Genomic DNA, 15,888 nt, shown 5'->3' with positions numbered 1-15,888 from the left:
CAGCCGGACTCCACCAGAGAATCTACAGATGGACAAGGGATTGGTAAAACTCGGTGTTGCCCCACTGGGATGTGTGAGACTCCTTAGAGGTATTCACATTTACAACCAGTGCCTGCTGCTGGTTTTGTAGAGTTTTTCTATGCAATCATCTCTAAAAAATACTCAGTGTTTGTATTCTACATGTTATTCTTTGCCTTGGAGCACTCGGGAAAAGGCCATGATGATGGCTGTGAGTGTAACAATGATCCTGCATGACCTGCGATCACTCAAAGGTACCCCTTCACCAAGTGCACAGGCACAGACAATAAGAAAATGACAAACTTTGGGGGGTCACAGTGGCTGATAAATAATGAACCTCTCCACAGATTTGTGTAGCAACAGACAGACAAGCTGGATTTCTGGAACTGGAGCTCGCCTAGCTAAGTCTGTCCTTGTAGGGTTTTAAAGCAATAGAAACACAAAGTCCTTAACATGTGAAGAAAGGGCAATAGGATGTAGTCACTACTTTCAAGCAAGTTACTTTGGGATCAATGTATTTGATTTAAAAGCAAGTTGTTCCCCCTCCCCTCAGCCACTCCTTAGCACGGAATGAAGCTGAGGTAAGTGTGCTGTCAGCATCCCTCCTCCTCAGCTACATATGTGGTGGGGTCTGGGTTAATTGTTATGATTATATTTCTTTTTCTCCTTTAAGCCAGATCAACTTCATGCCTTCTTTCTCTTGTTATCTTTCAGAGCATGCTCCTAGAACTATCATCTATCATGAAAAAGTAATGGCATTCTGAGGACAAGAGATAAACTAAGGGAATGAACACAAACCACCCTCAGCAGAAAGATAAAATGTCAATTATCTGTTACTGTCTCCCACTCCATCCCCTTACAATGCTAAATTCTAACGTTTAAGAAAGCAAACACTTGTTTCATTTCTCAATTTTATGCCAGTCCCAACAATACTGTACTCTGATTGTTGATGTTCACAAGTAGCTTGTTCCACATTTCAAGATTTTTCTCACGTAGGCTAGGCTGGAGCTTGTCAGTGCGTGTTGTCACTGCAGAACCAGCTCGGCATCTTTGGGAGGATGTTTTGGAATGTACAACTTGTTATGCACATGGGTAGTGTTCATATCAGCAACCAGCCTGATGCATAGACCTTAAGGGTAGTAGAAGGCCCAAGACTCCAACAAGGAAAGGTTAGTTTAGTGTGAAAGTAATCTGGAAGGCAATGTGGCTTCCAGATTGCCCAGGGCTCAGCAGCCAATGAATAAAAAATGGACCAAGCACAGAAGGAAGCTGAAGAAGCTTGGGCACAGAGTAATATCTCATCTGAAGGATATTCTGCTGCTGTTGCTCTGCCTATGCCAATGTAATCCTCAAGCTCTGTGAGAGACTTTTCATGCTCATGTAGTGTCTTCAGAGTTAATACTTCTGGATTCAAAATTGGAACTAAGTAAAACCAGGCAATTCATTAAAAAAAAAAAAAACAAAAAAAACAAAACCTGTGCTTTTCTTCAGTTCTGTTCAGAACTGCAGAACCAGCTCAGGATCGTTAGAATCTTAATCACTTTGCTGTCTTATTAGTTCACATAGATTAACCGAAGACAAGCATAAGTACAAAGATCTCATTTTGAGTTTGCTAAGACAAGATTTGCTCTGGAAGGTCAGATTTCTGAGATGTAGGTAGCCCAAGAAAGCAATCGTTCCAGTTGTGTACCCAGAAAATAAAGCACTTTGACTCTCCAGAAGCCTGTTTCTGGCCACATGCTCTTGGCTGCGCTTATTTGCCAAGTTTATAATAGCTTGCATCTGTTATTGATGTGCCCATCACTTCAGTAGCAAGAACAAGCTTGTTTGCTCTGCCAGTTTCCTTAATCACACAAGTCTTCTACAGGAAAGACAAGAAGACCAGCAGAAAAAAAATGGGAGTCAAACATAAGGATTGCTTGTAATTGCAGTGTTTTTTAAAGGAAAAACAAAAAAAAGAAAAATGTTTAAGATAGTAGCTGATAAGTGTCAGCAACAACTGACCAGGGATGGAGAAGCTCTTTTGCTACAGCACATGCCCTGCTCCCAGGCTGTGATGATATGCAGTGGATACAGATTTGAGAGGGTGCTAAGTGTTCTTCTTATGTGCTTGGGAGGGAGATTCAGATAACTGGGGAACTTTGTAAAGCAGTACTTCTGCTTTTCCTCCATGAGAATTTTCAGGTGAAAAATCACAGGCAACAACCCATGCTTCCAACCAAACAAGGTGCAGCTGACATCCCTTAGGGCACTGGCCTAGGGCACATGATATATGGTTGCTCATCTGGCGATAAACTGCTGGTCCCCAGAGGGGCCAAATGGCCTTCTCCTTGCCATGATCTGGTGCTCAGGCTGCATCCAGCCCCATGCAAGAAGCAGCTCCCCAGGCTGGTGGCATCTCTTCTTTTCTGTCTGGATTTTATGCAGTGCAAGTGATGTGAATGGTCAGTAGCACAGGTTCCTTACTCAGAAAAGAATGCTAGAGTTACACACAGAGATATTCATTTTTTTTTCTTTTCTTTCTTGTTTCTGCATGAACCTCTTCCAATTTGTCTCAAATTTTCTATAAAGGGGAAATAATAAACCCCAGCCTCCCTCCTTGCCATTGTACATGTTCACTGAAACTTTACAAGACCAAAGCAGACTTAGAAGATTTGCCTTAGGTCAAGCATGAGGGGAATGGCTATAGATACAGAGTGTTTGATCTTCCCAACCAACTTATTTCATTTCTACCATGAAACACCTTCGGCTGTTCCCGATCAGATGAAAGATAACCAGATCCCCGCGTCAAAGACATCAAGTGAATCTGAAATGCGACCACGAGTGGAGGTCCTGTTGTAGGCCGCACACCCCAGGCAGTGTCAGCCACCTCCAGGCCACCCCCAACCAGCTCCAGCCCCATGCAACCAAGGACTGCGACAGTGATTCCAGAGTCAAGATAAGTTGGTTTACAATACATAATGATATGTCTTTATTTCATCAACAGAAATGGTGTCTAGACAAAATTCAGTTAACACTAGCAATTCAAATGAATGAAAAGGGTCGGGTGCTTTTTTTTTTTTTCATTTTTGTTTTTTGCACAATACTGTATTTACAATGAGTAAATGACGTTTTAAATTCATTAGTTCATAGCAATGCTTTCTTCCAAAAAGGTAAAAATTCTTAGTAACAGAGAGTAAGCATCAACAGCCACCTCATTTATTTATACAATAAAAATCACAAGAAACCACAGTCACCTAGAAAAAAAATAAAGACAAGCTTAAGAACTAGTACAATAAAATGATGCATTGAATTAAGTTACATTAATCGCATAGAATTTGTGTAAAAAGTATGTAGAAAAAACACCTGATGTAACCTGTTACAGTCATTGACCAGTTATGAGAGGTACAGAGGGTTATACAGGTAGATATGTGTGAAAACTGTCCATTCTGTTTGACCTGGGGAGGAAGAGAAGAGGGGCTGCACCCCCTTGCATACACTGATAAAACCCTGTTTTGAATATGGCCTCTGAAGTTTGTAAGGCATATAGAAGAGGTGCACTTGTAACCAACTGGTTCTGGAACAAACTCTTAGGGCATCCCCACCCTTGAAATCAAAGGTGATTCTTGAAATCAATGGTAAACAGACACGCATCAAATATCACCAAAGTGTTTAGTATAGTTCCTGCCAGTCTGCGGGATCCAGATAGCTTCAGTCAGAGCACAACCAGTAGTGGAAACAGTATCTAGAGCATGCACATTTCTCTCAGGTATGTCACAAACACAAGGTACCAGCATCCTGTGCAAATCCTGTGTGTCCCGGGACCACACTCCTTCGCTATGGGGCTGAGCCCTGCTGGCAGCCCTGGTTCCCCAAAATGAGGGGCTGGTTGGGCTTGTAGCCTGGGCTCAGCTCTGCTTCTACGCAGTCAATGAACTCCAACACTGCCAGCTGCCATTTCTGTTTTAGGATGCTCTCCATGAGCCCAAAGGGACAACAGAGGCCCTGCAGGAGTCATTTCAAACCTGGAAAGGACTCTTTGCACAAAAGTCATACAAGAACAGGAGTCGTCTAGCTGGGTTTTCAGCAGTCATTTGTTGAGGGTCATTACCTTATGAAAAGGTATTTTTAGGATTCCTTCCTGCCAAAAAGTGGTTTTATTTGCAAAAATGGCAAAACCGTATGTGTAATACCTTAAAATGCATATCAGTATTTGACTTTGATATAAATAATACCTATCTTGGTGGAGTGTAGGAAAATACTGTACATTTAGTCTTTGCAAGTAATGCCATTAACATTTTGAGAGTAAAGAGAAAAATTATTCTACAGACCACCAATGATAGATCTTTTAAATATACACACAGTATTTGAACATATGCATATACACATATATTGGATTCTGCAGCATCAGATCTGATGCCTGAGTCACGAAATACTCTGAGGAGTATTATAAATATACATATAGGTATTATAAACAGGTAAATACACAAACAAACACTCTGACTAGAATTCTATATGTATGTATATGTACATACATGTATTATAGATATATAAAATTAACTTGGGCTGGGTTGGCAGAGACAAAACTGAAATGAAGTAAAAAACCTGTTGAGAAAATTTCTAGCAGGAAAGGGAGCGTGAGTTCATTATGGCAATGATTTTAGTTTCACCTCACTCCTATACTGAGCAGATCCCTCCTTTTTCAAGGTCATGAGCTCCGCTGCTCACACTGAAGCTAAATCTTCTCCAGACAGATCTAAAATATATACTTTTAAAATGCTACAAGCGTGGGCTACACCATTCACCCAAAGACACCTCCAAACGCATGTCGGACCAGAACAAGGTGAAAGCAGCACTCCTTGTTGCAGCAGTAGAGGAAACAAAGTGGGTTGAAACACAACCTGGTGTAAACCTGGCCAACGTTCCCTTTATCTCACTGAAAAAATCACTAGAGGTTCATTCTGGAAACCCATCAATCTTTTCAACAACCACAGCAGTGCATTACATGACACAAGTGAGGCTGTTGTGTTGACTGGAAGTACAGTGCTTCATCATGCTTTCTCCTAGTGGATCAGCTTTTATTTTATTACAGGATTATAGTGATTCCAGCATGCAGATTTGTTTTTATTAGGCAATCATAAAGTTACATATTAAAAAATCTAACTATATCTATCTATGCGTTTTAACTTCTATTTAAGCGCTCTTTAGAATGCAGACTTGACAAAGTGTTGAACTCCAGATTAACAACCACGCTATCAGCATTAATCATTCCTCCGGCAGCAGTTAATCCATTTAGCTAAGTTATTTATCTAGTTCCCACTCTCCTTTTTAAAGAGAAGTAGCAGTTAGCATACTAATCACCATGGCTTGCCTTTGCAACTCATTTTACTTCCTTGGGAAAAAATAGTACAAGGATTAGATCCAAAAATATAGTGCATCTTAAAAGCAGCATATACCCTTAGAAAGACATTTAATAAATTACTCGTACAATATATAAAATAATAGTTTTATACTGCAGCATCAAACTCTGACGCCTGAGTCATTGTATGTTAGGAAGTCTGTGATATAAATACTGGGATCTCCTGATAAGACAGCCAACATTTTTGCTTTTGTTTTGCTTCTTTTCTGTTTTGTTTTCTCTGTTGTTTTGTTTTGTTTTGTTTTTTGTTTTTTTTTTGTTTTTTTAAACCTTTTCTTTTTTTGCACTACCTTTTTGTTCCAGAATCAGCTTGCAATGAGCTTTAATTGTGTTCAAGGCACCCCCAGAGAACACAGAGAAACAAACACATCATATAGTGTAGTACTCACCTGACAAAGCATAACAAGCCTAAATGAAATGAGGTTTCTTGGCAATACAGGTAGAGCAATGGCAAAGGAAGAGGAGGATTAGATACAGACTGGACAAAGCGTGAAGGACTCACACACCCATGGAGCTGTGCAGCACCCAGGAGGGAGAGGGATGGGTCTCATCACACCTCCCCTATGCAATGTCTGATGCTGCAAGCCTCCTCTTTGACGAATGCAAAGAGATTCTTAAGACCATGGTGACCATTAGCCAAACTCTTCAAATCAGTAAATATTACAGTCAGTTGTTTTGTTTTTCCAAATGGTATCCTTGTGATCAATTGCTTTGACCTCATGATAAGAGCAGTAGGGTATGTCAACTGATGTCCAGGTCTGAAACTAATTCTCCCAGTGCCTTCCTTTAAAGTTAGCCCAGTAACAGCTTTGAGAGCCATGTGGTTCAGAATAGCAAAAAAACCTCAGAACAAAATAGAAACAACAACAACAAAAAAAAAAACCAATCACCACCATCAAAAAAACTCACTGAAAAACCATGATACATGTAAATATAGGAAGCAATGACACAAAACCAGCCACTTCTAATAGGGAAGAATGAAATCAAACATCCAGAAAAGCTCACGGGGGAGGGAAAGAGAGCAAGAGGAGAGGAAGATTGAGGAAGAGACACTTATTTGAGCAGTGGTTTTATATATCAGTTCCCAAGGTAGAGAAAATTAAGAGACCCAGCACTTGTAGGAAGCCAGGTCAAACTGAGAGCTGCAGCGCAATGGTTGTGAGGGTGGGTTTTTAAACCGCTGGAATGAGGTCAAGAGTACCAGTTGCACATGAGTTGTTAGTAGAGTAAATCTTCATGCCAGGAAGCAAGTTAAAACTTGGTTTTATGCTCATAAAACATTCTATCTATTCATATATATAGGAGGTCACTTAAAAATAAAAAAAGGCAACAGAAAAAACATCTTTAAAATACTGTGTCAGTTGACCCGTCCCTCCCTCCCCCAACCCCCCAAAGTAGCTATGACTCTATAATGTGATTCACATTTAGTTTTAAATTCTAGCTTTCACCATGGTCTCATAGAAACAAAACTTCTCTGCGAAGCACAGAACTGCTTTGCAACGTCAGTGAGTTCAAAGGAAAATGAGATCCCCCTAGGAGCTTCTCAGACAGTTATCTGTGAGAAGGGAGGTGGGAGGGGGTCATAGATTTTTAGCTTAAGCTCCTGTAAAAAGAAAGAACGACACCTCCCCCTTTCTCAGCCATGTGAACTAGGAGTTTATGGCATTCGTATACTTTTGAACATGTAAAGGTAAGGATTTTGTACAGTAATGATTAATACTTAAACATAAATATTCTCCTACATTATATACTAGTTTTTCTTTGTACATGCGGGGAAAAAAAGTATTTTTAACAAACATGGCACATGCTATATGCATTTCCTCCTCGGTAGCTTGGCTACAAGAGTGTGGGCGCAGAGGGCAAAAGCAAGACTTTGTGGCAAGTGGGCGACGTCCATGAGCACAGGCTGAAGGTGAGAGAAGGGAGAGAGGGAGCTGATTCCTCCTCCAAGGTCAAGCTGCTGATCTACTGAGTGCCTCAAGAGAGCCCCAGTGCACACCTCTAAGTGTAAACTTTAGCGCAGACCGCAGTATCGCTCAGTGCCACTGAGAAGCTGCTACCCCCAATTTTTATTTATTTTTAAATAGGTGTGAACAGCTGGTCAATTTTTTCAGCAAGAACAAATGGTATCAGCCAGTAAAGCACATGACAGTTGTCGTCCGGGATAAAGCCACGCAACCTGGCACACGTAGGGCAAGGAACCACAAAATAAAAACTCAGTACACTTAGAATAATAATAATTATTAAAGAAGCATTAGGAGGACGTTTTCTGTCTACACTGTACATACAGATGTTATGCTTGGAAAGCTGCTGTCTCACACAGTCATAACATGAGTCAACATCGCTTCAGATACAAATCCAATGCAGTTACAACTAAGCCAATTCACTGAGTAGTCTCCTTTGAGACAGTGCTCTTCTAGCTGTGATTTGTCCTGAAGGCAATGCTGTAGGATGAGTGGATCCTGGAACACAAGAACTGGAAGGGCAAGCAACCAAACTGGGTGCCAACAGAGTGTGACTCGCTCTTAGAGGGTACAGCGCTAACTTGACTTCTGTAGGGAAACCAGAGCCAATGGTGAGGGGTCTGGGCCTGCAACTCTTCCTACCTAGGCAGGATCCCTGACTTCACCAGAGCCACCTCTGCAGCTCGGGTCTGAGGAAGGTCTGAGGAAAGCTGAGGTGATGCTACAGGGACTACTACATGGAGCAGCAGCTGCTTCCATGAGTAAAGGATGCAGACTGGGGCTGGCAAAGAAGCCGCCAAAGTGTATTGATGTGATTTCCATTTACTTTACTTTGTGGAACATATGGTGATCTGATCCAGTTGTCAAATACGTTTCTCTCTAAGGAGTGAAATACATTTTGCCCTATAAGAATCCAAAAGCATCATTAACAGCACTTAAGCTTGGTTTGTGAAACAAAAAGAAGTCTGAATACAAAAATAATTCAAGCAGATTCTCTTTACAAACTGTATAGTGAATTCAGTATTTGGCAAGACCGTTTTTACTATGTAATGAGCTCCTGAGTGTTTGTCTATTAGCTAAAACTTTTCTATTTTCTTTAAGCCATAAAGCAAAGAAAACCATATACTCAAGTTATACTGAAGTCACAACTTCATTTATGAAAAGAGGTTCGACCAGAAACTCAGTGCAAGTGGCAAAGTTGACCATTACTGTACAGTATCTGCAAGAAAATAAAATAAATCCACATTGCTCAAGTGGCACAAAATGGCTGTGCCAAAAAAATTGTCTATAATAAAATCTCAAATAAGATTCCAACATTAAAATTTTATAAATAAGTACAAATTGAATGATATTGCTGAACTGCGAACCAAGAAAAAAAGTCGTGTAACAAGTTACCAAACTAGTTCTAGCATCGAAGACAAAAAGGAATGTTGGAACTTGTTTATACAATATAAATGAAAGCTTCCAGTTTGTAGGATGAGAAAAATTGAGGCATGCAGGGACTTTTGCATATGGATATATATATTTTATATATATTATATATAATATATACAGTTTAGCTATAAAACTTTGATGTGTAAAGAAGCTGTCTTCAATGAAAAATTGAACATTCAGAGGAAATTCCTGAGTTAGGGTTTTGTGACATGGGCCACTGAGAAAAAAGCTGCGGTTGGGTCCTCAGAGGTGTTATGTCCATCCCTGTTAAGATTGAAATCAACATACAAAAACAGACAGTGTTGCCACTGTGTAATTCCCTGCCTGAGCAAGGGATAGCACCATTGTGAAGATAACTCCTGCTTGTAGAGAGGAGGGAATACTTAAAAACAGTATTGCTGCTAAGACCACTGTAGTGTGCACCAAATACGTTCTTCTAGACAACAAATGAGCACTGCCACTGGCTGACTGAAGAACACCTGACCAGGTGTAACGGTAAGGTTACAAGTCACTAGGTGTAATCTTTCCTAGGCTGTTCATCTGTTGTACATTTATCAGTCATTTCCTGACAGAAGTCTACCGTGACCGTTTGGCTACTCTGCTCTCGCGGAAGCTCTCTCTCAGGGTAAGTACCTGGCTCAGCTCCATCCAACCCCCCGCCGCTGGCCGAGCAATTCTCTGAGACATTGTTGGGCAGCCAGGATGCTCCCAGCTGCACGGGGCCCTGCTCTGAGCAGCACTGCATGCCTTCCCCAACACACTGCGACGTCGCCAGGCCCTGCTCCACGCCCGTTGGGGGGCTGATGTTGGTGGCCGTCTGCAGATCCATGGGTCTGAGAACGGGGCAGTAGCGGTGAAGGGCTTGGATCTGTTCCGGGCTCTGCATGTCTCTGCACACTTCTTGGGAAAGACACGAGAAGTTATCTAGCAGTTCGCCCATGCTTGCTTTCAGCTGGTTCCTTTCTGAGAGCAACTTCTCTTTCTCACACACCTGAAAAAAAAAGAAGGCACCTTACTTGAAAGAAAGGCCATCCATCCTTGGCAGTACCCAAGGAAAATTCTGACACAACGCAGTTATTTTTAAATGGGCAGAGGAAATGTCACAAAGACATCGGATATTGACCACTAATAGGTCTGTGTGGACTGCAGTTTGGGAAACATTTGCAGAAAAGCATTTGAGTTATTAGACAACAGTCATATATTATTCCAAGAGACTGTTAGTTTCCCTAGTAGGCTAAGGCTGTTTGACCTATGATATAAAAAACTCTGAAAGAAACATTTTGATGGAGAAAAGCCATTATCTGCCCAAACAAGAATAAATCAGAGTCTCGCTGTGAAAGAGAGGACATGCAGCAGTTCATTCTCTAAATGCCAGGACAGTCGGTCGGTCTGAGTGTACCTCCTTGGAGCTATGAACACCATCACTACTGCAAGGTACAGTGTTTGGAGGAGAGAACTTGGGTCAGTGTGTGCTCTGTGGTCTGCACCATAGCTCATTTTTGTACGTCCTGCTAATTACTGGCTTCAGTTTGACCTAATCAAGATAATTTTATGAAGATGTATGTGAAAACCCCAAACGTAGGTGGGCTTTCTGATTCAAACATTCAGGAGATGAACCAGGAAGGGTCAGGCACAGAGCCAGACCCAGCCAGGGAGCCTGCTGCTAAAAGCTGGTGCTGACCCATTGCAGAGTAGTGGAAATGGTCCTGCTACATTAGTACCACCACCCAGCACAAAGCTCAAGGGAGCAGATCAGATTTTGCAGAGCACAAGAGCTATTTCCAGTGCTCAGCTGGTCCTGAAAGCAGTGCACCATGTACCTCACCTAGTAACACTGCTACACTCAAGCTGTCTTGGCATCTGAGGTGTGAAAACTCCACCACTGAGATAACCCAGCTACGGATGGCTGCTGATAGCATTACACCAGGTCCAAAGCCTGCAATGGAAGCGTGCAGCTGGGTGAATGAGGAAGAGAGTAGTCTATATGAAAAGAACCAACTGCTAAAATATTGATAAATCTATCAAGAAAGCATAAAAATAATAAAAAAATAAACAGATGCTCAAGTACATCTTGAGATAATGAATTATGGAAGAGAATATGCTGTGAGTTCGCATGAAAAAATGTGAATGTGAGTGGGTAGATGGATGAGTGAGGGAAAGCAGGCAAAAAACCCTACCTAAAACGGAAGATGCAACCATTTCACTAACTGTCTTCTATGAAACCATCTGCGTCGTGGAGATGGGTGACTTACAGGGAGTAAGTGCAATGGGGAAGAAGGGGCTTTAAAAAAAAAACAACAAAACATCTATCCAAGTGAAAACTCCTTAAAACCTAGTACTGTCACATAATTAAGAAGACTGGAAATTACTGGTGACAAAAAGGACAGAAGATGACAAAGGAATTTCCAGGGACCCTACGTATAGACTTGAAGCAGACAGTGTGCTTGGGCTGCAAATGTCTGGGGAGAGGGCAGGAGTGCTGGACAGGCAATGTTGAAGTTGCATGAATTTGTTTACTTTTATCACGTTATCTTCTTGCACACATCATAATAGTCTTTGTAATGAATGCTCTTTTTCATTAGGATGCACCAGAGCCCGCTCCCTGTGTACAGCTTGCTGCATAGAAATCTTAAAATTACTTTCAAAGACTACTGCATCTCCAAGTTCTTTTGATTCCTGGAATTCAGCAGGGATCAGGCCCAAAAGGCCATTCACATGCCTTTCCTTTGCTTCTCAGAGATGCGTGTGCTGGGGAAAAAAAGGTGACTTGAGAAATGTACGTTGCCTATCCACAGTCGATAATGTTAAATAACAACAGTTATTTTGTAGGACTGCACAAACCCAACAAACTCGAACTAATTTGCAAGTGAAGGTGATAGGTATCAAATGGAAGTCACGCTTGCTGCTCATGCAGCCCTTGCAGCACTGCCTCAGGTGCTCACAGCTAGAGATGAATTCTCTTCTCCATCATCAGCTTGGTGCAGAAGGATGGGCAGGCATGACTGGGACTGAGCCTGCTTCTCCTGCCAACCCTGCTTACGCGCCTCTATGCCTCTTCCTCACCCTGCAGAACCTCTGACTCATCCTGCACCCATTGTGGATTAGGCTTGGTGAAGGAAGCGGTTGCTCAGTGCTTTGTTTATCTTTGATGTCTGGTTTGTTTTGCATCAGAAAAGCCCTACTCTTACAAATGTTTTTATTTTTGTTTCTTCTTTTTTCCACCCGGGCTTCAGCAGCGTGGTATTTGAAGACTTCACCAGCCTTGATGATGTAAGTCTCCCAGCCAGCTTGTGGGGTCAGCATTACCTCCACTGTGCAGATGGGAAGCAGACCCGCACAGGCAGTAAGTGACTAACCCAACGTGCTGCGGCTTTTGCCATTTGTAGGGTGGCAACAACACAGCTTCTTCCAGCAGATCCCTGACTCTTTCACACTGTGTTTGCTGCAGCTTGTGCTGAGCAAGGAGGATGCTGAAGGCCACTTCTGACACGCAACCTGCTATCATCAGAACAAGAAGTATTCCACTTCCCAGCCCACTAAGTTCAAGCCACAGCTGAGCAAATGTGCACACAGACATTAAAATGAAGGGCTCCAAATAACCTTTGACTTTAATGGAAACTGGGTACACAAAGATCTCCATAGGGAAATCAGCTTCAGCTCCTTTTGTTTTACTTATGGGAATTAATTCATTTATCACTCAAATCTTTGAATATTCAAAGCCTGGATTTAATGCTGGACTCCTAAATCTCCGCTGAGAAATGAAATTGAACCGCATGCTGTGTACCCCACTTCTCATAACAGCCATTCTGGGACACTTATGTTATTTTTGACTTCTCAGAAAACTTATAGGGCTTTTCAACAGATCAGGAGGTGCCAATCCATTCTACATTCTTCCTCCTGAGTGATACCCGGCAGATTCCCAGCCCCTTGTCTCAAGCCTTTTTTGTCATGTACCTGCTTGCTTCCTCAATGGGTAAGGAAAGGTAGGAGAAGAGAAACAGCTCCCTCAGACCACAGGGACAGTGTCAGAAGGGGAGGGGGCACTTGTAATGCCTTTAACTAAGATGTCTACATCTGGCATAGCTCTTCAAGTGATCTTAGTCATGGAAAGAAACAGGCACTTTTGGGCTGTACATCACCTCCTTTGTTGCCGGATGGGACGTTTAAATAAGACTTGACAGATATCTGTTTCCCTTCACTGGAATTAAAGGAAAGCAGGTCAACTAGCTCCAGTGTGGGTGCTTTTTTGAAGACAACTGTGTTTAGCCACCTAAAACACACATCTGAGGCATCCACACCCTGACTAAAAGAGTGATGAATTTCCTGAGGAGCCATTTAGCATCATTCCAGTCACTTCTCCCTCTTAGATTGAAATGTGGTAGCACTTTACAATGGTACCTTAGCACACAGGAGACCTGCGCTGTGGCCACTGAACAGGGCATGCTTCACCTCAGAGTGGCCTGCCCTAAATCAAGGCATGGCCACTTGTCTGGATATTTACATTCTCGTCTTCTTTTTCATTCTCCTTGCCACTTCTGCAATTTGATCAGTGAATCAAAGACCTGAAGAAAAGGCATGGCAAGGTGAAACACCCTGCAAGCATTGAGCTGCTCTCTAGAACACTGAAGAGAAAGAAAATCTAGATGTAGAGATGGAGTTGGGCCAGTCAGAGCAGAGTTTGGACCAGACAACCTTTGCAGGTCCTTTCACACCTAACCCTTTTGAGCTATGAATCCCCATCCAATCCACTTGCTATGGCACTCAAGCAAGGATGTGGGGTTAGAAGAGGGAACATCTTTGCTGATGCACTTGAAGAACTGAGAGCAAATGAAACTGTAAGAGGGGAGCTGTGATACCAGCTTCTCTCCCCTTCCAAATTTCTCATCAAGCTACTCTTGAGATATCAAAAGGAGATATATTTAGGTCTAATTTTACCAGTATTTTGTGTTTTCCACGTATACAATATATACATACATCCTGAGACACTGTGCATTAAATTGTCCTACTAGTGCCTTCACTTACATACAAACTTACAAGCTGACTGAAAAACAACTAAACTCTGGATGGGGATAGCTGTCGGTAGGGTAAGAGCATGCCACTCACCAACTTGCGGATTTCACATTCGAGGTTCTGAATACAGTCCAGTTTTCTCTTGCGGCAGCGCTGAGCTGCAATTCGGTTCTTGCTGCGCCGGCGAACATCATGGATGAACTCGAGCTGTTCTGAGGTTAGTTTGTGCATCTTTATCATCATCTGGAAATCATTCCTTGGAAGATCTGTGATTTGATCAACAGGAAAAGGAAGTTTCACCTAAAACAAACAAATGTGAGACAAAAGCAGACAAAGAGTCACATTTTGCTTGCTGAATGCAAGCTGAACACCACAGAGCAGAAGGACAATTAGACCTGCTCCCACTTTCTAAATAAACAACACGCAAGGTTTTACAACAGGAAGTTTTTAACACTCATTTGTGGCACACATTAGAGGTCCAGCTGGCTATGGTTTAACTGAAATCAGCAATATTGATGAATCACAGATTAAAAAAAAAATCACCTCTCGATACAGGTCTAATAACCAATTTCCTTGCACTAAGAAGGACTCCTTCCACTACGTGACATAGTCCTCGTGGAGTTCCTCACCGCTATTCATTCCAAACTACTTTCAAGGAATGGGCTACTACTCCAGGAAGCTTGCATTTGCATGGCCTGAAGGGCTGAAAATTTGATTAGGTGTGAGGTTCAAAATGCAAACGAATACCTCAAGTGGATGAAAAATACCATACCTCTTATAGTACAGCTTATTTAAGCAGCACTGCAAATGAGCTGTGTACCACAGAAGAAGAAGAAAGGGTCAGAGAAGCGTGATGCTACATACCATACTCTCCTAAAATGCACACATTTTTAAAGAAATTTGTATTTTCCAAAATTCTAACACAAAGAGTGTTAGCAAAGAGTACCCAAGCTGCATTTCTTAAAAAAAAAGAAAGAAAGGAAGAAAGAAAAAAATCAGTTTAAAACCTCAGCTATTTGCATTAAAATATTCTTCCTTCTACTACAAATTCTGCTACAAATTGTCCTTACATTTGTGTAGACCGCTGGCAAGAGCTGCAGGCTGTGAGTCCAGAACTTCCAACCCTCTCTCAAACTGTAGTGAGGCTAGAGAAAGGCAGATGCGCTCAAGGACTTCTGTTAGGTTATTTTTTCCAGTTTGCTCAAACCAAAGAGAGCTTCTCTCCCTTCAAATCCTGTTTCAGTTGTTGTTTGTGACTGATAATATGACTATGAAAAGATGTTTCTAGGTGCACTTCTGCATTTGGTGATCAAATAAGACAGAGTTGACAAAACTGAAGGAGATGACAACTGATTAACTGGATTCACCCTTTCTCTCTTGTAGTCATACCCACACTGACCGAAAGGTGGCAGTAAATATTTACATTTCTAGCCCTATTGGGTACACTCCAACCCCTTTGGAACAAGGGGACTATTCTGTAGACGTGCTCCCAAAGAAAATAGATTTAAGTTTCTCCAACCAAGCAAAAGACTCCACTTGAAAAGGTTCCTTTGTTATTTAAAACACAGTTATCATCTTCAAATGGTGCACTTCAGTAACTTGGAGATAAAACAAGAGCACGGATTAGAAATAAGAGCAGGTATTTTCAGTGGAGAGCTGCATTAGTTTAGAAGCAGCCTGTGAAGGATGGGCACACACATAACACACAGACCCATCTGTAGCCAGCTCCCTGCCTTGTTGATCAAACTGAACTTTCTCTGTGTTTCTCCAAGCCCTGGCCACGTGAAACCTGCTGCAAATGCTCACAGAACCCTTTCACACGGTTCCGTGCACTGAACATTGCCCCTCGGGCCCCTTGGTAAAACCAGGCCTCAGTCACCACTTTCTGGCCTGTGGCTTTGCAGGTCAGCTCCCAGGCCTGCTTGAATCCCCCCACGCCTGCCTGCACACACACGAGCTGACCTTAGACATGGTGATGTGGACACTTTGTTTACAGACTGCTGCCAAACAACATGAAACCTCTTTGATTTCCTCTTTCTACCCTTTGGACAGTAAACACACACT

General features: G+C 42.1%; 1 protein-coding gene across 9 annotated transcripts in view; it reads right to left on the bottom strand.

Moving 5' to 3' along the window:
* Nucleotides 1-2,961: 2,961 nt before the first annotated feature.
* Nucleotides 2,962-15,888, bottom strand: part of LOC121106461 (BTB domain and CNC homolog 2) — a 185,110-nt gene continuing 172,183 nt past the window's right edge. For all 9 annotated transcript variants that reach the window (XM_046939783.1, XM_046939785.1, XM_046939788.1 and 6 more), the window contains 2 exons: nucleotides 13,918-14,124; nucleotides 2,962-9,805 (listed from right to left, as the gene is read on the bottom strand). In XM_046939783.1, the coding sequence (XP_046795739.1) occupies nucleotides 9,326-9,805; nucleotides 13,918-14,124 (687 nt within the window). In that variant the 3' untranslated portion in view covers nucleotides 2,962-9,325. The remainder of the gene's footprint in view (nucleotides 9,806-13,917; nucleotides 14,125-15,888) is intronic.

This window comes from Gallus gallus, chromosome 3, assembly GCF_016699485.2.
Source record: "Gallus gallus isolate bGalGal1 chromosome 3, bGalGal1.mat.broiler.GRCg7b, whole genome shotgun sequence".
NCBI lineage: Eukaryota > Metazoa > Chordata > Aves > Galliformes > Phasianidae > Gallus > Gallus gallus.
Note: the sequence above shows the minus strand (reverse complement) of the source record. Positions and strands in the feature narration are given on the sequence as shown.